Genomic DNA, 22,478 nt, shown 5'->3' with positions numbered 1-22,478 from the left:
CCAGTAAAGATTTTTCTTCTTCTCTCTCCTTCTTCCTTTTTCTCGTGTCATTCTTGGGGAAGGAAGGAAAACACTCCTTTCCTTCCAGATTGAGACCTCCTCTTGAAGGAAAAGCTTAGTTTTTCCCATTTGTAGGATTTAGAGTTTCATAAAACCAGAACAAATTAATTCTCGTCCCACCCCCACTATCCACCCCAGCTCTTTCATTCTTTTCGGTAAAATTCACCTTAGCGTTCCTTCTGGACGAATAAGCCACCATTTGGCAAGGGAAGCCAGTAGGGCATGGTCTAGACAACTCCCCCGCGGGAAGGAAGGAAGAGCTCAAAATTTGTCTTCTCCAGTCAATGCACGTGCCTTAGAGAAAACCTTCCATCCCGGGTCTCAGAGGATAAGTTCTCTCCAGCTGGTGGGAAGGGGTGCGACGGGGTTCCCCAGTTTGATTTTCTTACCTTACTGCCCCCGCCCCTACAGGAAACAAGATTCTGCCCTGTTTAACCCAATTAGCCCACAGCAAACTGTTCTGAGGGATGAAGCCCAGGCCTTTGTCACTGGGGCGGCGTTTAATTGCCCACTTAATGCAATAGTGTAGAAAGTCTGTGAATGCGAACACTCTGGTGTGAGTGATTCCTTTTAATGAAAACAAAGAAAAATGCGAGGGGATCCGAGGATCCGGAAGCTGCGCGGTTATCATGGCAGCTGGAGAGACGTTTCCAAGTTGCGTTTGGTCGTTTCCGCAAACCGAGAGGTAGGTCAAATTGCCTGGGTGGTTTAGAAGAAGAAAAGACGTTCCCCGGGCCCTGTCTGACCAGACGAGGGCCATGGGGACCGGGAGCGACGGTCCCCGGAGAACGACAGAGCTGGGGAGGACTCGGGCGCCCTCCGGCGCAGCGGACTCGGTCCGCCGCAGAGCCCTCCGCGGGGAGCGCAGACGCAGAGCGCGCGCGCGGGGACTACGGGGATGCCTGGGAGCTCTGCGACCCGAGAAGCCTCGGGAAGAGGCGGGCTGGGGCCGCACGGGGAGAAGCCGCGGCCTGACCCGTGGGCCCGCTGGGAGCAGGGAAAGCAGCGCGGCGAGAGCGCGGGGGAAACTAGGCGCTGGGGAGCGGGGGCGCTGGCGAGCGCTTTGCTGGGAAGAGCGCGCCGTCGGGCTTACTGGAAACCCGCCGGATCAGGTTCCAGATCAATGAGATCTGGGTCCACACGTTTACGTTATTGTTGCCAGCATTAATGCTCTTTTAATCTTCTAAACATTATCAGCATCGATCTCCCTCCATATACACATTTGTTTGAGAAAGTGACATACCCACACGGTGGAAAGCCTGGAATAAAATGCACAGCCGCTCGCGTCGAGGGCGCCCAGCGGCCTGGACTGCTACTCGCGCTCGGCTTCACTACCCTTCCTTGCGTTCTGTCTTCTCCGCCCGCTTCCGCTCACCCTGATGCGTGTTAGGAGGGTGTTCTCCAGGCACCCTGGACTTGACCAAACAAGGACATAGCGAGCTTTGCAGTTATTAATCCGACCAGCCAGCAGGCAAAAGTATCTTGTGCTTGGTACGGACGCAGGTTTGTGTTCGGTCTCTCGGGCTCGGTTCCCCGCACTAAACTGCGGGGAGAGAGGGCCTGAGCTGGGCCCGGAGCCGGACCAGCAGGAGGGACGGTGGGGTTCCGACCATGAGGTCCCTGCCTCTTCACTTAGAAGAGGCCAGTCGGCCGCCGGCACAGCCCACGACTTTCCTGGCGCCGAAGGAGAGACGCCGGCCCGTGGTGCCCCTGGCAGGAGCCGCCGCGCACTGTCCCCAGCAGGCTCTGCCGCCGCGGGCGTCAGGGGGCCCAGGCAACATCTTGGCAGGTTGGTGAAAGACCATCAGCTGTCTGAACAGAGTTGCCTCCAGACTGGCCTCTGGGAGTTGCTGTCTGAAGAGGACCCTGTGTCTGTCCACCGCCGGGACATGTGGCAGGTTCCGAGCAGGCCTCCCCCGCCCTCCCCAGAGCCCGGGTCTCGGGAGGCGCAAACCTTGGCAGGTCATACCGTCAGAGGCTTTGCTCTAGCTGCGGGGCTTTGGAGGGAACCACTCCCGCCACGGAGGCCCTGGTTTTCCTCCGTGAGCCGCCAGTCCCAGGTTTTGCCTGGGGTTTTCAGTCCCTCCCTCTTCTTGTCTGTGCTTCGTTCAGAGGCTTCTTGGGCTCTAAGTCAGGAGTGTTAGTGTTCAAACCCGCGGGAGTTTGTCCAAGCCGCTTCGTGCAGGGCGGAAATACAAACTGCCTGCGGGAGCGTGCCCTGAGAACCGCCCAGGGCACGGCTGCAACCCCTCGCGGCCTTGGCCACCCTTTCCCAACGAAATCGTGCTCTTGGAGTCCGCTTCTCTGAAATCTAGTGCTGGGGCGATCTGAGTTTCCCCAGGGTCTTGTCCCTTTGAAATGCCAGCCTGAGCTGGGGACCCACCAATGGGCCCAAAGGAGGCGTGGGGGAGGCAGGTGGGAGAGGAGAGGAAGGACCTGCTTCTGTGGATCCAGAGTTTGCTTCGCCTAAGGGTGAGGTCTGCAACATCTGGTCCAAATCAGACATCCTGATTCCTACGTCTCTCAAACCCCTGCCTGCTTGAGCCTCTGGCAAGACCCAGAGGGGGCCAAAATGAGAAAGAGAAAGGGAAACTAAAAGGAGAGGAAGGGACAGAAAAGAGGCCTGGTTGGGGCAAGCTGGAGGTGCCCAGGCTGCTCTTGGAGGCTCGAGCCTGGCAGGCAGGACCAGCTGCCCTGTGGAGCCATGGGCTTGTTTAAGCCCCCAGAGCCCTGCCTCGTGGGTCCTCAGTGGCGTCCCTGCGGGGATTCCAATCGATACTCCTGGCGGGGAAGGCCTCTGCTTTTCTTCTCCATTTGCTCCTGTCCCCTCGCACTCCTGAGCACATAATACCTACTTACCAGTCCTAGCTTCTGTGTCAGCGTCTGAAGAGACTGATCTACTGACCCCATACTGAAAAGCCTCCTATGTAATAATAACCACTCAACACACTTGTAGTTGCTGATAAAATGGCCAGATAAAAAGGCTAAAGCCCTTGTCCCTTTTCAACTCGGGGTAATAAAACAGACACACATTTGAATGCTTGAGCAAAGCGGGGTCCTCAGCAGGAATTTTCCCACTCGCTGAAGGAGGCTTTCAATTTCCTGTGGAGGTGGCTTCAGCACTTCTCCTTGGGGCCAGCCTTTGAGGAGTGTCCCCTACCTTGACTTTCCTGGGGTGGGTGGTGGGACCGGGGATCCCCACATATGCCACACTTTCCCTTATCCCAGCAATGCTTGGGGCTAAGGTGGGCTAACAGGTCAAGCATTACTTGCCATGTCACTTTCAGTCACACATAGGCACAAGGCACACGATCTATTTCTCTTTCTTTCTTTCTTTCTTTTTCTAGCTCTGTCCTTTGCAGGACAGGCGTGAGGGGGCGGCAGCGTTCTGAGATGGTCTGGAATGGAAAAGCTGTCCTTTAGCTGTACCCTCCAGTCCAGCTGCCAAGTTTCTTCTGGCTGCCCAGGCCAGGGAACCCAGGCGCTGCTGGCGCTCACCTGAGAGGCACTGGTGGAGTTTTGGGGGGCCAAGACAAAGGAGTACCGCACAGTTCAGAAGTGTCATCAAGCCTCCAGTTTATTTCTCACGGCTGCCCTCTATTCACTGCTTAATCTTTTCTAGGAATGAGGAGCAAATAAGAGAATTGTGGTAGAGAACGAAGGGTAAGCTAAAGGAGAAAGATTACTAAAAGCACACAAAAGTATTAGGAGTCCATAGATTTGGGGAAGCTTTAGGGGGTATAGTTTTCTTTACCTTTTCAGATCAATACCGAGGGGGCGATTACTGCTTGGAGATCGGAATCCTCCAACAGCGGGGAAAGGCGGAGGCTGTCAGAGTGGAAACGCCCCCTCCCCAAGCCTGGGTGAACACGCCCCCAGCCCCGTCCCGCGTCGGTAGAGTGTACCCCGTAAGCCAGGCTCAGTGGTGCGAGGAAAGCCCCAGGGAGCGGGAGAGGAAGCTTGAGCTCGCCGCTCCGGAAGCGCGTTGTGTATAGCTGGCTCGGACCGTGCCGGCCGCACACAACGCACATCCCACTTTCCGCACCAATGTAAATCACTGCCACTAAGAATTGTCCCCTCGGTGGCTTACGGATCCGGAGAGATGGCCCCAGTCCAAGAGAAACTGCCCATACAGACTTGCAGTAGGATACTGTGTATCCTACCCAGTGGGTCGCCTGGACCCTTTGCTCCTCTGGACCCATGGCTAAGTCCTGGAGGCAGCGCAACTGCCACACGCACCGCTCTTGGTCTGCGCGCACAAAAGCGCGCAACTGTCTGTCAGTCGCAGCCACCGCTACGTCTTTCTCTCTCGCTCCCGCCGCCCACACAGGAGGTATCTGTGCTCCTAGAACAATAGAGGGCTGTACCTCGCGGCTTGGCCGCTAGAGGAGGCACAAAGAACCAAGCCCGCTCCAGAACAATGTAACCAACGCGTCGACCGGTCCCCTCCCGCTGGCCGCCGGCCCTCCCCGCCGCCGCGCTACGCGCACAATCAGCGTCCGCTTAATGCAAAGGCGGAGCCTGTAGCCAGTGGCCAAGATGCTTTAACTAACGTGCATCTTAATTTTCAGCACCTCTCCTCACAAACGCCCAGCCTCTCTCCGAGTCCAGCCAGACCTCGGCGAATGCCAGCAAAAGCTGGGTGCCGGCCGAGCGTGGCCGGTGAGTTAGGCAGCTCTCCATTCTTAGTTTTTCCTCCCCCATCCTCCTAGAGGTGAATGTATTAGTCCCAACCTTCGTCCTGGCACCCTTCCCTCTCGGTAGGCAATGACACGGGAACTGGCCTGAGCCGGCTCTTTCGGTCAGAAACTCCCCGAGCCAGCGCCAAGGCCGGAGATGTCTGGAAAGCGCTGTTGTATCCTACCATCCGTTCCCCCGCGCGGTCAAGACTGTGACTCCTGCTAATAACTAAACAAGTTTGCCTGGTATGGTGGGTAGGAAAAGAACGGAGATTTCTTTTTTTCCTTTCTGAAGAGCAAAGCGCCTCAACTGCCTCCATACAAGGAAACCAGGCAGCCTGGAAAACTGAAATGTATTGTCTAAGCTAGAGTTCAAGTGCACAGGGCCAATCCTGAGTCTCTGTGAGTCCTGTAAAGAGAAAGCTCCTAGTAGACACAGCGCACCTCCTCCCTTGTCCCACAACTAGGGAAGGCAAAAAGAGGGGGTAAAATTGGCACATTCAGGGGAGGGTGAATGAAATGTGGTGGTGGAGCGTGGGTCAATGAAAGCTTGGAGTCAAGGAGGGAGGAAGAGAAGTATGAAAATGCGAAGAAAAAAAGGACAGAAAAGGAACAAGGGAGCAGAAGGAGGAAATGACAGAACAAGAAATAAAGTGGAGAGAAAATAGGAAGTGCATAGCGGAGAGGAGGGAAGAACCGAAGCCAGGCGCACTGACCTGGGGCCACAAACACCCGGAGAACTCTCCCCAGCAGCCGGGGTCCAGGAGACCCTCGGTGCTTACCTGCCAGGCGTAAGGCGGACATGCGCTGGAACTCCGGCTCCTGCAGCCACTTCCACATCCTGCGAAAGGTCTCCCTGCCAGATTTGAGTTTACTCCACGGTTTGGGGTTCCGGAGCAGGTCAGAGAGAGTCCCCTGAGACCGGCACAGCACCCTCTGCGCGAAGATCGCCTGGGGGATGCTGTAGCGCTTCAGCTCCGCGGTGATGCGCTGGGCCACCTCTTTGGTGTTGATCTCCTCCAGCTGGCCCGATGTAGCCACCTGCGAGCCAGAGGAGGACGAGGGTGGCCGCTCGCGGCTGGGCGCCAGCACCGGCCCATGGGACTGAGCATGGCCCGGGTGGTGCAGGCCGTTGAGGTGCGACATCATGGCCGCGGGCGGGGTGCCCAGGCCGCGAGACAGGTGCTGCTCACCGCGGGTCAGCATGGCAGTGTGGTGCGCGTCGAAGTTAGGGCTGAGCATTTTGTCGTGGCCCGGCGGCCCGTAGTTGGGTAGGCTCTGCTGCGCGTTGTGGAGGCCGCCCAGCCCGTTGCCCAGTGGCGTGGCGGCCAGCGGGGACAGGCTCTGGCTCATGCCGGGCATCTCCTTGTAGGGGCTGTAGAGGTTGTTCATGGCCGGGAGCCCGCGCTCGTCGCGCATGAGGGTGAAGCTGCCGCTGACGTTGCCCGACAGGCGCTGGTGGTGGTGGTGGTGGTGGTGGTGCGGGTGGTGGTGCGGGTGCGGGTGGTGGAACTTGTCCGACACCGTGGAGATGGGCGGCAGCGGCTGGAGCGGCGTCAGCGTGGTGTAGGTGTTGCTCATGCCCATGCCGGGCGGGGACGAGTCGCAGGACATGCTCATGGCGTGATGGAGCGGGATGGAGAGCTCGGGCCGGTAGTCGCCGCCGTCCAGGATCGAGGCCATGCTAGTGACCATGGCCGAGCGCGACGCCGCCGCCGCTGCCGCTGCCGCCGTGCCCAGCTCCTGGTGCGCCGTTGGCGGCGGCGGCGGGCCCCGCAGCGAGCCAGCAGCGCCGCGGCCCGCGTGGTGGGGGCTGGGGCTGGCCAGCAGCTCCTGCTCATGGCTCGGGCCCCCGCCGCCGCCCCCGCCGCCCCCGCCACCGCCCCCGCCGCTGCCGCCGCCGGCCGGCCCGTGCAAAGTGCCCAGACTTTCCATTGTCAGCTCCGGGTTCATGGCGCAGCCTTCTAGGTCTTTGGTGAGGCATCGATAGGCGGTGTAGGCAGCCTTCATTCAGTCCATCGGGGCCCGGGGGCGGCGGGGGCGGCGGGGGCGGCCGGCGGGCTGGCAAGGCGCGCGTGGCGGAGCTCGGTCGCGGGAGCGGGGGAGGGCGCGGGAGTGCGCGAGTGTGTGGAGGGGAGCGTGCGTGCGGGTGTGCGCCCTGGGCTGCGGGCGGGCAGGCGGGCGCGCCCGGGGTGGGGGTGGGGTGGGGGCGGACGGGGCGTGCGAGCGGGAGAGGGGAGGGGGCGGGGAGGGAGGGAGGGATCACCGGGCCCCACCGCTCGGGCCGGCGCGCTGCCTCGCCATGTCCGAGCCCGCTCCGGCGCCGACGTCTTCTGTTTGGGTGAGCGGGAGCTGTCCAGAAGGGCTCTGCCGCTCGCCGGGGCAGCCAACCTAGCCTCCCGGACCCGGGGCGGGGCAGCGCCCGATGGGCGCTGCAAACAGCCACTCCGAGTGCGCTACTGCCCCGGGGGGCGGGCCTCCTGAGTGAGGCTGCCAATGGCTGAGGAGGGGGCGGGGCCATGTGTTTCAGGTTTGGCTGACGGCTCCGTGCCTTTTTTCCTCCTTTGCCACTAGAATCAAACGTCAAGGAGAGGGAGGGAGGGGAAGAGAGTGCAGTGGGGAGAGAGAGGCGAGAGTGCGAGCGAGGGAGAGAAATTATGTTAAAGATGCCGCTCTGTGTCCCTCTTGAGCAGCTGCGATCTGTAGAAAAGGGCATTGCCTTAGTTCCCTTTGCCTCACCCCACAGCTTTTCTGGAGGCTACCAAGCCGGTCTGTACTGTGAAAATACAAACCCAAGTCTCCTAGCGAGCCACTTCCCAAGCGTCTCTATCTGAGAGCCAGTAGTTTACCCTTTTAAAATGCAGGCGCTTAGGTATTCTAATGCAGGGTAAATTCCCGAGACCGAGGCTTGCATAATCTGCCGGGCGAAAGGAACCCCAGGACCCTCGCTGCCTCGGAGCTGCGGCCGGCGACGCGAGCCCACAGGCGGCGCGGGCCACCGTAATCCAAGCAAAGTTAACACAATAACATCATTTAATTACCCGGCGAGCCCATAAATCTCCCAGTTATGAGGCTTCAGAAGGGCTCTGTTAGATTGCAAAACAAAACTAGAACTCTAGGAGCTGCAGTTTCAAGGTGACCAAACGCTCCCTCCATTAGCGTCTTGTAAAGAAGTGGTTGTGGGTGGGGGGCGGCAAGACTGTTCCCAAAGCCTGTAGTGAGCAAACTTCTGGGAGCAAGGAGTACGTAAACCTTCCCGGACGACACCCGCGGATTTTTCTTCTATCGCGTCCCCGCGCGCGCGCGCGCACACACACACACACACACACTCGAACCCGGAGAAAGGAAAGCCCCAGGTTGGGGCTGTGGGTAGATGGCACCGACCCTCGGTCGACACCTGTATATCAAAAACTTGTTTCTGAAAAGACCAGAACCCTGGCGAGTTTTAGAAGGCTCTCGAGCCGCAGCTTTAAAAAGTGCACCTTCGTCTACCCAGAATTTCCGTTGGAAGTGGAGCGGAGCGGAGGTGGATATTTCCGAGGCCTGGCTGGGGGGTGGAGGGGCGGCTGAAGACAGGGAGCTACCGAGCATTGAAACCCTTAAAAGTAACAGATTCTTCCAAAGCAGGTTGCGCTCTGTTTGCCTCCCAAGATTCAAGCTAGCTGAGGTTGCGCAGATGTTGCCTTTGTTTAAAGAGACAGTAATTAAGGACAGGGTGGACATAAGTTTGAGAAGCGTGACCTATTTTCTTTTGATCAGCTGTCAAAAGAAGAGCGGGGGGTCTCCTTAAGACAGCCCCCTCCAACCACTTCCAGCTGTTAGAGAAAACTTGATAAGAAAACAAGGACACACAGCCTGGAATACTGTATTTGCCTTCCTGGTGCTAGAGAAAAGGTTTGATTCATTTGGAAAATAGTTCTTAGTCTTGGTGACCTTTTCCTGCTGCCCTCCTTTCCCTTCTAGCTACAGAGCAAAAAAAGAAAAAGAAAAAAAAATCCACCCACTCCCACACCATTCTGTCACATGAATGTACAGTGACGTTATTGATAGATCAACTTCATTGAGCTCTGACCAATACATTGCCAATTATTCACTCAAGCAGCTTCTTTGTTATATCAGAGCCCGAGTAAGAAAGTGGACGTTCCTCCACTTTGCTAGACACACTTTTCTAGCTGCTAACATTTTTTAATGTCACAAAATTAGGTAAAATAACCGATTTTTCTGTTTCTCTCTTTCCTCTCCCGCTCAACCCTCTCTTACTGTCTCTCTTTTCACTCCCCACCTTATATATGGCAGCTGGACAGTTGGATAATTTGAAACAGTTAATGTTTGAAAAACTTACTGAGTTGAACAGAAGTTCACAAGAGCGCAACCTCCTGTTGGTCTAGGAGTGCTCAGAGACTGAAATAGGGCAAGAGAGCAGCAAGGCTGGGGAATGAGTCTGATATGCCCCAACGCTGAACACAGCCTTCTCTGCCTTGGCTTCAGGCTTAAAGAGTGGCCAGGGACCCCAGGCTGGGACATTGAGTAGGCACTGCCTTCATACGGAAGACTGAATATATAGATGGCCATTAAAATAATTGTTCAAAATGATAAACTCGTTTACCAGGCTACCAAGATAAATCTGCTCCTGGGAATTGCATTTTGGTGTGCCTGGGAGCAGTCACGTGCTGGAGAGTTGAAAGGTGAGTTGCATATTCTTGCTGCCTTCCTACCTCCCTCTCTCCCTCCGCCCTGCCTCCCACCATCCCTCCCCCTTCCCTCGATCAATATTGGCGATCTCAGGGAAATCATGAAATCATATTGGCTTCTTTGTGTATAATTTCATTGGGCTAGATTAAAGCAGATTTTCCATGTTGTTTTTCTTAATGATGGTTTGAGGATTTGTATGTCAACCTAAAACCCATTTAAAAGGGAAATTAATGGGCATTTTTAGTCGGCATCCTAATTTTTAGTAAATTAGTCTTACATGCCTTTTCCCTTTCTAAAAAGGAAAAAATATTTTCTACTTGAAGATAATTTTAAGAATATCAGTATTAATAAGATTTTCAAATATGTTTTAAAATATCTTTGATGTTCCTTTCTCTAAGAAAATAAAAGGAAAATGTACTTTCAAACTGCCCTTTATTTACACACGTACTCTAACATTCAGAAGTTGTGTAACTCAGAATTAAAAAAAAAAAAATTGAAGCTACACTCTTGTTCCCCTTCCCCTCAGCATTTGATTCACAAATGGATAGTAGACAGGCATGCTATTTCACGACTGTTAGAGTCTGGACAAACAGTTACACCAGCCAATATACTGAGATCAGGAAATCCCTTTCTTAACATACCACGTCCGCAGATCTGATTTTCTTCAAAATCAGACACTTACATGGTCAAAAGAAGTCTGTAAATAAAATACAGCTTTGACAACAAATGTAAGGTACTGCATTATAAAAGGAAAAAAAAAACACTTGAGTTAGGAATTGTAGGAATAGACTGGACATTTTTACTGCCAGAGCTTTTCATATGTGTTTTCATATTAAAAAAAAAATTTTAGGCTCTGAGAGGGAAAGAAAGGTGAGCATTCAATTAAAACAGAGACCCTATAAATTATTCACACACACACACACACACACACACACACAAATACATAGATCACAAGTCAACCCAGTCTGGATAAGGGGCCCAATAGCTTTGTTTCTAAACAACAGTAACCACAGCCCAAATCCCAAGAAGAGGGGGCTGCTTATTTCTACCCAAATGTTCAAAATCCTGAGGAAGGTTTTGTGTTAGGAGAACACATTTGTGCTACAACTAGGTTTATCAAAGCAATACAAAAAGACATAATGGTGGGTTGATTTGGACTATTTTATTTTTGTCCTTCCCCAAACCATCTGGCGCGTGAGTGTAGGGGTATTGATCAGGATCTGTGAGCTGCAGACCCCATGCCAATCCAGAGCGTTTCTGGCAATCAGTGTCGCCCATGAATTGCAGCTGTCTGTGTGGCTCCCGAAAAGAAATCTTCAGAAAAGTCCCCCCCTTATCAAACACTTCATCCATTCAGGGGTAAGTCAATATCATTTCTTTGTCATTTCGTGGAGGAGGATTATGCAGGAGAAAGTTTTTGTTGTCGGTTGTAGCTGCTGCTGAGCCTTCTTTTTTTTTTTTTTTAAAGGAAGGAGAGCAATTTTCTAGCCATTGAATGGTAATGGTTTTCCAGAAAGGCCTCAAGCGTTTGTATGAATGGAAAAAAAATTGTTGTTTCAATATTGTGGGGGAATTTTAAGGGGGGGGGAATTCTCATGTTGCTATACACAAATAATAGTAGTGATAATAGAGGGTTTCTTTTAACAACGGAGAAATTTCTCCCCCTTTTCCCGGAGCCTCTAGTGATGAAGACACCGCAAGTCTCTGTGATTACACTTGCAGATGGACGGTGGGTGCTTGTGGAGGAAAGGGAGCCTTCGGAATTGTGGCTCTGTTTGATATCTCCATTAGCTTCAATTTTATTCTGCCTGAAAGCTCAGGCTGGTTGAACACAAGGAGAAGAACACTAAAACCGAAGCCCGGCACCATTGACCCTCTTCCGCCTCTCAGCTCAGAAATTCTCTGACACTTCGCGGATTCCATTCGAATCCAGGAAAGTTGTTGTTGAAGTGTTTTAGGTGGGGAGGTCCCATGGGTCCTTTTTCGTGAACTCGCTTCTCCTCTGCGTCAATCTGGTTAAAATCCGAAAAGCCAGTTTAGTTAGGAGCTGTCAGGGACGGCCCTTAACTTTTCGGGTGACAGAGTGCGCCAGGACGGAGGATCATTTGGAGTGTGTTAGTGTTCTTCCCACCTTCCGCTGGTCTCTTAGGAAAAGAAGAATGAAACTGCTCTGTCAGCTGGGGGAGGCTTCTCTCACAGCCCCAAGCACCACCTGGGTTTGCAGGTGGGGAGTAGGGCTGCGGGGCGAACCCAGCGAAACCCACCCGAGCCTCAGTAGTCCCGGCGCGGGCAGTGGGCGGGCTTGAGGGCGGGGAGAAGGAGGAGACCCCGAGCCAGAAGAGCGGTCGCACCTGCTCCTGGGGCGACGAGTCTGGAGAGGCAGCGGCCGAATCCTCAGCTCCGCAGAGCTAAGTAGCAAGCGGGTCCTCCTGCCTAGTTTTAAAGAAAGCCAGAGACTAGGTCGGCGAACCTTGATCGTTCCCCCTCCATGCCCACAGACAAGGAAATTGTTGGAGTTACTGTGCCCTCAGGAATGGACACACACACACACACACACACACACACACTTCTGTCCCTCTCCATTCCGGTTCTGGCTTGGTTCCCCGACCCCCTCGCGGGAGGAGTTTGGGTGGAAATCAGAGCCTGGGCCTCTGATCCGGACTGGAGGTGACCGTGGTTGAGTGCTGGGGTTGCAGACCTTGCCCAGGACATTTTCCTTCTCTGGAATTCGCGGCCCACCACAGAACCTTCTTTGGGGCCACCCTCTGGTTCTGTTTTCGCGGCTGCTACCACTGTAGAAGCTCGTGGCAGAAATAATTTGACTGTTGGGGAAAATGAAATTCAAAAAAGTGAAGGGGAATTTGAGCATTTGGAACAGCAGCGATCAGAGAGCTTCTTTTTCTGGGGGAAGGGGACGGTGGGAAGGCTGGGGTGGGGGGAGCCTGCACGACGACCCTCAACCGGAATACAGCTTTTTCTGTAAAAGAACGTTGCACTTTGAGAAAGCAACTTGTTAGCCTGAGAACGAGATGAGTTTTATCGCCGCGGCCTTTAGTACCTGTTCCATTATTTCTCTCCACCAAAGCCCTGGAGCACCGGTTTTGAGCCACGTGAATCTGCAGTCGCATTTTCTTTTAAATGGGTTTCCAAAAGTACAGTTTTGGGTTTCCAAAAATACAATTCATGTATGCTTAAAATAAAGTTTTCCTCTCCTCCAGTTGTCACCCCACAAAAGAAAAACTGGCGTGAGGTCCTTTTGTTCAGGTTAAGTTGTGCGTGAAATCTTTTTTGTTGTCCTTTCAAAGGGAAGGCAAAAGTTGCAGTTGATTGTAAAAAGGACAAATTTAACTCTCTGAAAGTAGAACTGTTTTCAAGTTACCCTGAGACACTAAACACGGGCATTGCCTTTTATTTATTACCGTCTTAAAACGATCATTTATTTGCTCTGGACATAGCCACTTTTGATTGAGGATTCAATATTGTTTAGGTATTAATACAAATATCCACCACGTTTACTCTCTATGAAAATGGGAGAGTTTAAAGATCTTTTTCTGTAATTTTAATTGTCTCCCTACGATGTAATTAAAAAAAGATGACAGAGTACCGAAAAAAGAAAGAGTTGGCCGGCTTTTAAACTTAAGAAATATTATTTTCGATTTCTAAAGATAATATTTTTATTTGAAAACTAACAAAAGCAATCGAGGGGTTTAAAATATTTTTGCGAGTCAGAAGATTCCTTTATAAAAAAAATCACATGGTATATGTTTTTTAGATTCCGTGTGTATATCAGCTCCTAAAATAATTAAATAACTAAGTGAGTCTGCGCTGATCTTTGAAGACGACACGATCAAAAGTAATATATTACATGAAGATTATTTTAGGAGTACTTTATCTTGGGAAATCAAGATATCTCGGCGAAATCGCTTCGGTGCCACTCTTTTAGAATTTTGAACTGTTTCACTTCCAGGCGTGTAAGAAAAAGCATCTCTGGCCGACCACCGGGTTCACGGGCGGCGATTTCGTAGCTGTGGGGGCCGTAGTGGTTGGGGGAGCCGGACGCGGTCCCCGCGGGCCACTCGCAGCAGCGCCGGGGCCCGGGCTCGGGCCCGGCCAGACACAGGTGGTTTGGCCGCTTCTGGAGAACCCGGGCTCCGAGGGCGTCGGGCCGCCGGGGCTGGGAGAGAGGATGCGGCGGCGCTCCTGACTCGGGAGACCTGTTGGCCGCGGCGGAGCGGTGCTCGCGCCGGCCGCTCCCGCGGCGCAGAAGCGGGCGTCGAGACCGCGGGCGCGGGGCTCCCCGGGCCGGCCGTGCCCCGGTGCGGCTGTCGGCGCAGCCTCGCCAGCCCGGTGGAGCCGGCCGGCCTCCGGCCCCGAGGCGAGCCTCTTCCCGGGGAGGGGGCTGCGCGGCCCCGCGGCTCGGGAGGCGGAGGGAGCCGGCCAGGATTGATGTCTAAATCAATGCCGTTTCTAGGCGCTTCTCTCGGCTCCTCTCCATCTTCCTCAAAGGCAAATCGCCTTCTGAGGGTGATTTCCTCTCCCTTCGCGAAGTCGGCGTGAGGGGAGTGGAAAGCGCAGCCCCACGCGAGACCCTACGGGGCCGGAGGATCTGGAACAAGCCCGCAGATGGAGCTCCTCGGCGGGGTGCCCTGCTTGTCCCCAGGCCACGCGCGCTTTCTCCCTGCCCTGAGCTCCTGCTCCTTCACGCGCGGCCGCTCTCCCGGCGGCGGCACAGGACGAGGCCTGTCCCCTGGCGGCCCTCCCGGCTCCCAACGGGGCCCCCAGTTGGATGGGATCTGCTGGGGGAGACCCCTCGTCTCCGACGCCAAGCCGGGCCCTGGCTCAGGCAGGCCTGGCTGCTTCTGATTTAATTATTCACTGATGAATTAGACAGCTGCAATTGTCGTGAAAAATCTGCGGTCGCTATTGATTCCCGGAGCGATTGGGGGTGGGGAGACCGCGGGGTGCGCGCAAGGGAGGGGAGTCGGCCGGGCCCTCGGGTGCCCTCGACCGCCCTCGACCGGGCGCCCTGGCCTGCCTCCCCGCCCGGGCCCGGGCCGCGCACGCCGCAGGGTCGGGCCGCCCGGGCTCGGGCTCCTCTCCTCGAGCTAGGCCCGGCGGGGTCGGGGTCCGGGGCCCAGGCTGGGATCCCTCCTCCGGCCTGCTCTCGTCCCCTCGGGAGGAGACCGAGGGAGGCGAAGGCACCGGGCCGGGAGTGGAAAGAGGCTCCCCCCCGAGGCCTGCCGGGCCACGCCAGCGGGAGCCCCAGGCCTGGCGCGGCTCCCCGGCCCCGCGCCCGCCTTCTGGAGGCGGAAGGGCGGACCGCGGGCGCTTCCGGTCCCCGCGCTCCGGGCGCGGGATTTGTAGGACCGCCGCCCCGCTCCAGGCCCGATCCCGCGAGGCGCAGAGGCTCTCGGGGCCGCGGCGTCCCCTGCGCGCGGGACGCCCGGCCTGGGACGGCGGGTGCGGGCACAGGCCGTCCTCCCCGTGCGCAGGGCGACCCGCGTTCGGTCGATAATGGTGAGTTCCCGCCACCCGAGCAACAAGTCTCAGGTGTCCTCGAGGTCGGAGCCAGGAGCCCCGAGGGCAGGGCAGGCGGCTTCCCTCTGCTTTGCTCAGGAGCTGGGTCGGGAATGTGGTCCTGAGAAGGATTCTCGGTGCGCTCGGAGCCGCGAGCCGACGCAACCGTGCGGAGAGAACATGCTGAAGAAGCCATTATGGTTCTGTAGACACAAAAATGTAGAAGGATTTGATGTATTCAGAGAGTGTAGGAAGAGCTCCCCTCCCCCTCCATCTAGATCAGAAAAGCACTGGAAGCCAGTTTGGTCTATACAGTTTATGTTCTCCTCTTGGGTCGTCTTAAAGCCGTGTGGTTTACTTTGCCATTTGAAATTGCTTTTTATACCACGTTTTAGAGGAATCACAAATTATACAGGGAATGTATAGGCTACGTAAAGCAAAAGTAATAAAACGTTTAACACCCCTTATCCCCCGTGTTTCATTTTTCTCTTTCTCTTTTCTTAAAACTACTTGGAAGTGTTTACTATCCACTTTTGTTTGGTGAAATGTGTTCTTCAGACTTTATCCGGGAAAGAGTTGAGCTCAGGCTCCCTGGAGACCAGATATAGAGTCAAAAAGGCACTACATTGCCTGCTTCATAATCCATGGGGCTGAGTATAGGTCACTGAACACAAAATGGCCTTTCCTCTCTTGCTTACTGAGATGGTTTAATGGATTTTGTAATGGTTTCCAACTATCAGCCAGGGGAGACCTGGTTTTGGGGCTTTGTGTTCACAGAAACCGAATACAATGCACTATGTTAATAGCACTTTGCCTGATCAACGGAAATTGGTAACAAGGGAGTGGAATTTCTCAGGGCAATTCTGAAACATCACATTTTGATACACCACGTTTCAAACATGGCTTCTAAGTATAAATGTGCAAAGTCTTTAGAATTTTCCATTTGGTTGATTCCAGGCGTGAAAGATTTCTGAAAATCCTTTGAATAATCATATACATCTGCTAGAAAACTATGATACTGAATTTGAAAGCAGTTTTCTGTATGAATCCCTCCTCCCCCTTCTTTGAAATCAGGGGATTTTGTGGGGGAAGGGATGAGTTCTGGTTGATTTTAGCTTTCAGTGGAGTAGAGGTGGGGGTGAATGGAAACATTTTTAAGAATTCACAAACCAAGTAGGTTAAATAGAGCCATCTGATTAGCAAAGAGTTTTGTGTTGTGAAGGGACACAGTTTTTGCCTTTGCGAATGCTGTTCCTTCCAAGTCCCCGAACTGTTTCCACCCACAGTGCCCCTGCCCAATGTCAGCTCATATCTGAAGTTTCAGTTGCCTTTTTAAAGACTTTTTTGAATCTATTTCCAAATCTAATTTCTTTTGAATAAAATTATTTCACTTTTTTTCATTTCTAATACTCACACTTGATTTTTCTCCCTAGCTCTTATTTTAAACTTCTCTTTTAGAGGTTTTACATCATCAACTTACTTATTACTTAAATGGTATTACTCACAGTGGTAGCTGACACCAAGAGATATTATGGCAGACTTTGAGAAATGAAGTCTAACCCTTGGTTAGTTAAAAAATTTTTTTTTTAATTTGATTCTTGAATTAAGAAAAACTTGCCTCGGTTAAATGTCATAACTTAAATATTGGAACATAAATGCAGTTGCAACCAGATGCAGAATATTGGGGCGTTCTTGAAAACTGTAAGTGTTATACAGAAAATTATGATGGTGGTTAATTGCTTTATTAATTTATTTGTTCATTTTAGAAATATTTACTGAATGCCTACTATGTGCCTATTAGAGGTTTTGGTTATAAGCAGAATCTGCCTTGAACCAACTGAAGTAGAAAAGAACTTTCATGGCAAAAACCAGGTAGCTCACAGAAGCAGTAGGAGTGCAGTTTGGAAAGCAGTGACCAGGGGAGACTAGCAGACATTGTTGTCTCTGTCACTGCTGCCAAGAGTAACTTCTTTGCTATCCCTGTGTTTTTATGTTGCCTCCACAAGAACCATCTGGGGGCTGTCGTAACTACCAGAAGGCGAGAAGAGGGTCACTCATTCCACCTATACTGCCTACTGTAGGGAATTACTTTAAAATAAGAAGGGTATTTGGATCATGGGCAGCAAAAACCAGAAAACAAGCAGAAAGACCCCAGAAATATGTTACCACATAGATGCTGGGGATAGAGCAACAAACAAGTTAGATGTGGACCCTGCTTTCATGAATCCTCTACTTTAGTGGAATATTTTATATTTTCAAATATTTATACTTATAATATTTAGTATTAAATATTAAAATATTTACACTTTAAAAACGTCTTATAGTTGCATACAGCTTTATGTTTCTTGTATAAAGGAGGAAAAAAAAATCCCAACTATTCAGATCTCATCTCGAATTAATAGATTTAACTTCCTTCTATTTTTACTTATTTATTTATTTATTTGTTTTCTTCTGTTGTCTTTTGGATATGGTTTGATGTTGGTCAAGGTAAGTCAGAAAATACTGATGTAGGAAGTGCTGTGTGTAATCCTCTACCCTCAGTCTCAAGGTCAAGGATGTGGTGGAAACAAACTCTGGATCTGGAGGAAGAGCCCTGCGTTCTGGTCCCAATCTGATTATTGTCTCTTGTGTGACTTTGAGCTCCTTTCTGTAGACGGTCTCTTCAAGTCTGATTTGATAGGGATCCCCTTTTATCAAAATAGGGTCTTTATGATGATCGGGTTAATTTTCCGAGGGCTTTCTTTTAGATATTCTAAATGCGAATCCAAATAGTTATGGGGCTTATAGCCTTAAAAAGCTACTTCTTTCTTTCTTTCTTTTTGAAGATTGTATTTGTTTATCTGAGAGGGAGAAAAGAGAGAGAGTGCATGTGGTAGACACTTAACTGACTGAGCCACCCAGATGCCCCTTAAAAAGCTATTTCTGTTGGGATAAATTTGTAACGATTAACTTCATATTCCAAAAAGCTTTGAAGATTTTCATTTTCAAACTGAATTTTCTTTTGTTTCTAATTCCACGTGATCTAGTTCAGTGAATGGGCTTGTTGCTTTCAGTTTCGAATTGCATTCTGGGTTTTTGGTTTGTATTTCTAATGAATTTTCAGCCCAAGAAAGGCAGAAGGAATAGAAGACAGGATGAGAGAACAGAAACTGTCATGATTCAAAGTAATTGGGGAGTCTAGAATTGCTTCAGAGTTATGTCATTTTTGGGATATTTACTACAAGTTTTTGAACAGGTATTGCGTTTGAAGAGAATTTAAAGTTTTATGTGAAAAAAAATTACTTGATGTGACAAAATCCTTATTTAAACCCTATTTCCAGGTGAGAGGATGGTGATATTTACTATATCCTCAAAATGTCCTGACTGGAAAGATGTGGGAATAGTTTCAAGGGTCATGTTTAACATTAGGTTTGTTACACAATATAAGCAAACAGAGGCAACCCTGGATATTTTGTGTTTGTGGTATTCTGAAAAAAAAAAAAAAACAAAAAAACAACTGGGTGTCAATCACATTAACCCATATTAAGCCAGGGTCACTTGCCTTGTATGTGAGCCTTATGTGTGATCTGTGATCCATTTTATTTTATTTTATTTTTTAACTTAAAAAATCTTAAAAGATTTATTTATTTTAGAAAGAGAGAGAAAAAGAGGGAGAGAGAGAGAGAGAGAGTGAGCAAGTGACTAGTGGGAAGAGGGACAGAGGGAGAGAATCTTCAAGACAATTCCCCACTGAGCACGGAGACCCACCTAGGCTCCAACTCATGACCCTGAGATCATTACTTGAACCAAAATCAAGAGTCAGCTGTTTAGCAGACTGAGCTACCCAGGTGCCCCTTTACTTTTTTATTTCTTAGAGTAATCTCTACACCCAACATGGGACTTGATCTCACAACTCCAGGATCAAGAGTTGCATGCCTGCACCAACCCCAGGATCAAGAGTTGCATGCCTGCACCATGGACTAAATTAGGCAGGCCTCCCCTGTATGACTGATTTTAAAAGTGAGTAATTCCTTGGGAAATCAGTCATTTAAAGACATATATACTTAAGATATTGATTTCTGCACGTTGGGGTTGGGTGGGTAGAGTCAAGTTGGCAGCAGGAAGAGTTACATCTATAGGAGTTGTAGATCCATAATGGGGCAAGATTGTTTCCTTTGCTAATTCCCCCATTCCTTGTGACATTTCAAAATCCTACTCATCCTTTAATGCTGGGTTTGTAAAATTTCTGGGTGAGATCATTAGTAGGAAATGGCTGTTATGTTGCAACTCTAGTACAGATATATGCACTTTCAGGAATGAGATACATCCTTTTTTTTTTTTTTTAAGATTTAATTTATTTGAGAGAGAAAAGAGAGAGATAGAGAGAGCAGGCATGAGCCCACACACAAGGCTGGGAAGAGCAGAGGGAGAGGGAGAAGCAGACTCCACGCTGAGCAGGGAGCCTTGGGGGCTGTGCCCCAGGACCCTGAGATCATGACGTGTGCCAAAGGCAGATGCCCAACCCACTGAGCCACCCAGGTGCCCCTGAGATATATCCTTTTAAATTTTAGTTACTAAAATGTAGAGCTCGGTGTGATGGTTCTGAGCTGTGTTGTTTTCTTCTCTGTATAGAATCTGTTTTTCCTACTGCTCATTCAATACCTGTCAACCAGAGCTTGGTATGGACTTCATTGGCTATTTTAGATGGTAAGCGCTTGAGGATACCATCCAGGAGGGAAGTCTCCAGTGGCATGCCATAAGGCTATTGATCCTATCTTGTTCAATGTTTTTATTAAAGTCTTTACTGGAGGTTAAGGACTGCTCATCAGATTTGTAGGTGACACAGAGCTAGAAGCCATAGCTAATATGCAGAAAGGTGAAATCAAGGTTCAAAGTGAAATGTAAATGTTGGAATGAAAACCAACATGATGTAAAACCCCTTTACTGAGACCGAAAAATGTAAATCAAGTGAGATGTAGAGATTGATATACTATAAATGCAAAACAATCCAAAAGAATCATGCTGCATACAAAAAAACACCCCACAAAAACTAATGTAATTTTAGGCTGCATTCAGGAACATGATATATAGCTTACAAGGAAGATAACAGGTTCCCTGCATTCTGGGCTCGAGATTTATGTAGCTCTGGCTACCTCGTTTTATTATACACATTGATAAGTTAGAGATTGGTACGGGCTCTCAGGATGTAAGGGAAGAGGAAACTATACTTTATGTGGAAGAGTTAGAGCAAATGTTTAGCCTAGAGAAGAGGCGGATGATTTGGTATGTGATCACCACTTCAAATATTTGCCTAGCTGTCACGTGACAGAGGGGCTAACTAGAGTAGTTGTTCCTGCTCCCCAGGGCAGAGTTAGGACTAAGGGGTAAAAGTAACAGAAGATCTGACTTTGATTCTCATACCTAAGGTTTTCCAAAAGAGCAGCAAGTTGCCACATGAAGGAGTGAATTCTTCACCCATAGGAGTATTTTGCCAGGGCTGAGTGACTGTCTGGATAGGAATCTATTCACAGGAATCAGCTGAATTAGGTGGCAGTTTGAAATAGATGATCTCTCTGGCTGAATTCCAGAATTTGCTGAATTGAATACTAAAAAAAATATTTTGAAAGTGATTTTAGATAGATGATTTAAAGAGAGTAATATTAATATTCAAACTTATAAGAACTTTGCATGTACACAGTATTTTTTATCTCAAGGTACTATGGACCCATTCCCCTTTTTCATGAAAAATACAACTTTATTTTCATCTGCATTTTTAAAATCCTAAAAAAGCTCTGAAAACCACAAGTTTTTTTGAATCTTATGTTGAAATAAACTTAACTGAACTGATGTGAGACTTTCCTGTTTATTCCCCTTAGACTGGACATTCATACACACTTCTGCAGAAATAATTATTGTGTTTGATTGCAGGGGGCTGTCCCAGGCCCTGCTGGGGGTTCTATAATATACGACTTTTACCATGAACACCTTTCAAATAAATGAAGCATTTTCAATTTTAAATCTGAGCTTCAAAGGATTTGGTTAAGGGATTGTTACTATTAGCTATCCTACAACCAGATAGGTCTTGTTTTCTCAGGGTAACTTGAATCCATTGGCCAGAAATCTACAAAAGCTACGTTACTCCTCCATGCTAGGATGATTCTCCATAACTATTATCTGGTCCCTAAAACTTGTCACAGCAGGAATTTGCTCTACAAGCCAAATTTATACTATATAATGAAACAAGTTGCTCTGCCATTTCCATATTTATTTTATGAAGAGATCAGTGGCAGAAATTTTCAGTGTCAAGGGTCTGCTCTCAAAGCACATTTGATATGACTTTGGGCTAGCTCTGGGTGACACATCACGCTTTTCTGGTCTAGGTGGAGGATACAGTAGGATCAGCTAATTAATGGCTTTCATTTTGCAAATCTTTTCTATAGCAATTACTCATTCTGTAGACATTTATGGAACACCTACTCCAGCCAAACCCTAAGCCCGTCAACAGTGTTACAAAGAAGAATGAGATGAAGATAGTAGCCTTAATATGCTCACACACTCATTTGATCCTCAAAGCCAATGTGTAAGATAAGCAGGGCAGATATCACTGTTCTCATTTTAAAGATGGAAAAAAAATGGGAGGCTCAGGAAGTTGAGTGACTTGCTTAGGATCATACATTTAGTAAGTGGTAGAATAGGACTTGAATCTAAGTCTTTAATCCAGTCTACTTAGTAGTAGTAGTATAATTACTAGTCATATAGCACTTTAAAAAATTTATTTATTTTTATTGTTTTATTTTTAAATTAACATAGAATGTATTATTTGTTTCAGGGGTACAGGTCTGTGATTCATCAGCACTCACCACAACACATACCCTCCCCAATGCCACCCCATCCCTCCCAAGCTCTTGCATTCCAGCAACCCTCAGTTAGTTTCCTTTGATTAAGAGTCTCTTATGGTTTGTCTCCCTCTCTGGTTTCATCCCGTTTCATTTTTTCCTCTCTTCTCCTATGATTCTCTGTCTTGTTTCTCAAATTCCACATATCAGAGGGAGAGCATATGATAATTTTTTTTCTCTGATTAACTTATTTAGCTTAGGATAATACCCTTTAGTTCCATTCATGTCGTTGCAAATGGCAAGATTTCATTTTTGATGGCTGCATAGTATTCCATTGTGTGTGTGTATATACATATATATATGTATATACACATTGTGTGTGTGTATATATATGTGTGTGTATTATATATATATATATTTTTTAAATATAATTTTCTTTACCCATTCATCTGTTGATGGACATCTAGGCTCTTTCCATAGTTTGGCTATTGTGCACATTACTGTTACAAACACTGGGGTGCACGTGCCCCTTTGGATCACTACATTTGTATCTTTAGGGTAAATACCCAGTAGTGCGATTGCTGGGTTGTAGGGTAGGTAGCTCCATTTTCAACTTTTTGAGGAAACTCCAGTCTACCTATTTTTCATATATATGAGAACCTGTTGTTTGTATACAAAATGTATCTTCTTACTTAACCCTTTCATAGATATTTAC

The 22,478-nt window shown here is 49.5% G+C and overlaps 1 protein-coding gene across 1 annotated transcript in view; it reads right to left on the bottom strand.

Annotated features, from left to right (window-relative positions):
- ONECUT2 (one cut homeobox 2) overlaps positions 1–6,787 on the bottom strand; it is a 46,853-nt gene extending 40,066 nt beyond the window's left edge. The window contains exon 1 of the mRNA XM_059409731.1: positions 5,522–6,787. Within this exon, the coding sequence (XP_059265714.1) occupies positions 5,522–6,749 (1,228 nt within the window). The 5' untranslated portion in view covers positions 6,750–6,787. The remainder of the gene's footprint in view (positions 1–5,521) is intronic.
- Positions 6,788–22,478: the final 15,691 nt, after the last annotated feature.

This window comes from Mustela nigripes, chromosome 8 (genome assembly GCF_022355385.1).
Source record: "Mustela nigripes isolate SB6536 chromosome 8, MUSNIG.SB6536, whole genome shotgun sequence".
Lineage (NCBI taxonomy): Eukaryota > Metazoa > Chordata > Mammalia > Carnivora > Mustelidae > Mustela > Mustela nigripes.
This window is presented reverse-complemented; position numbering and strand designations above follow the sequence as displayed.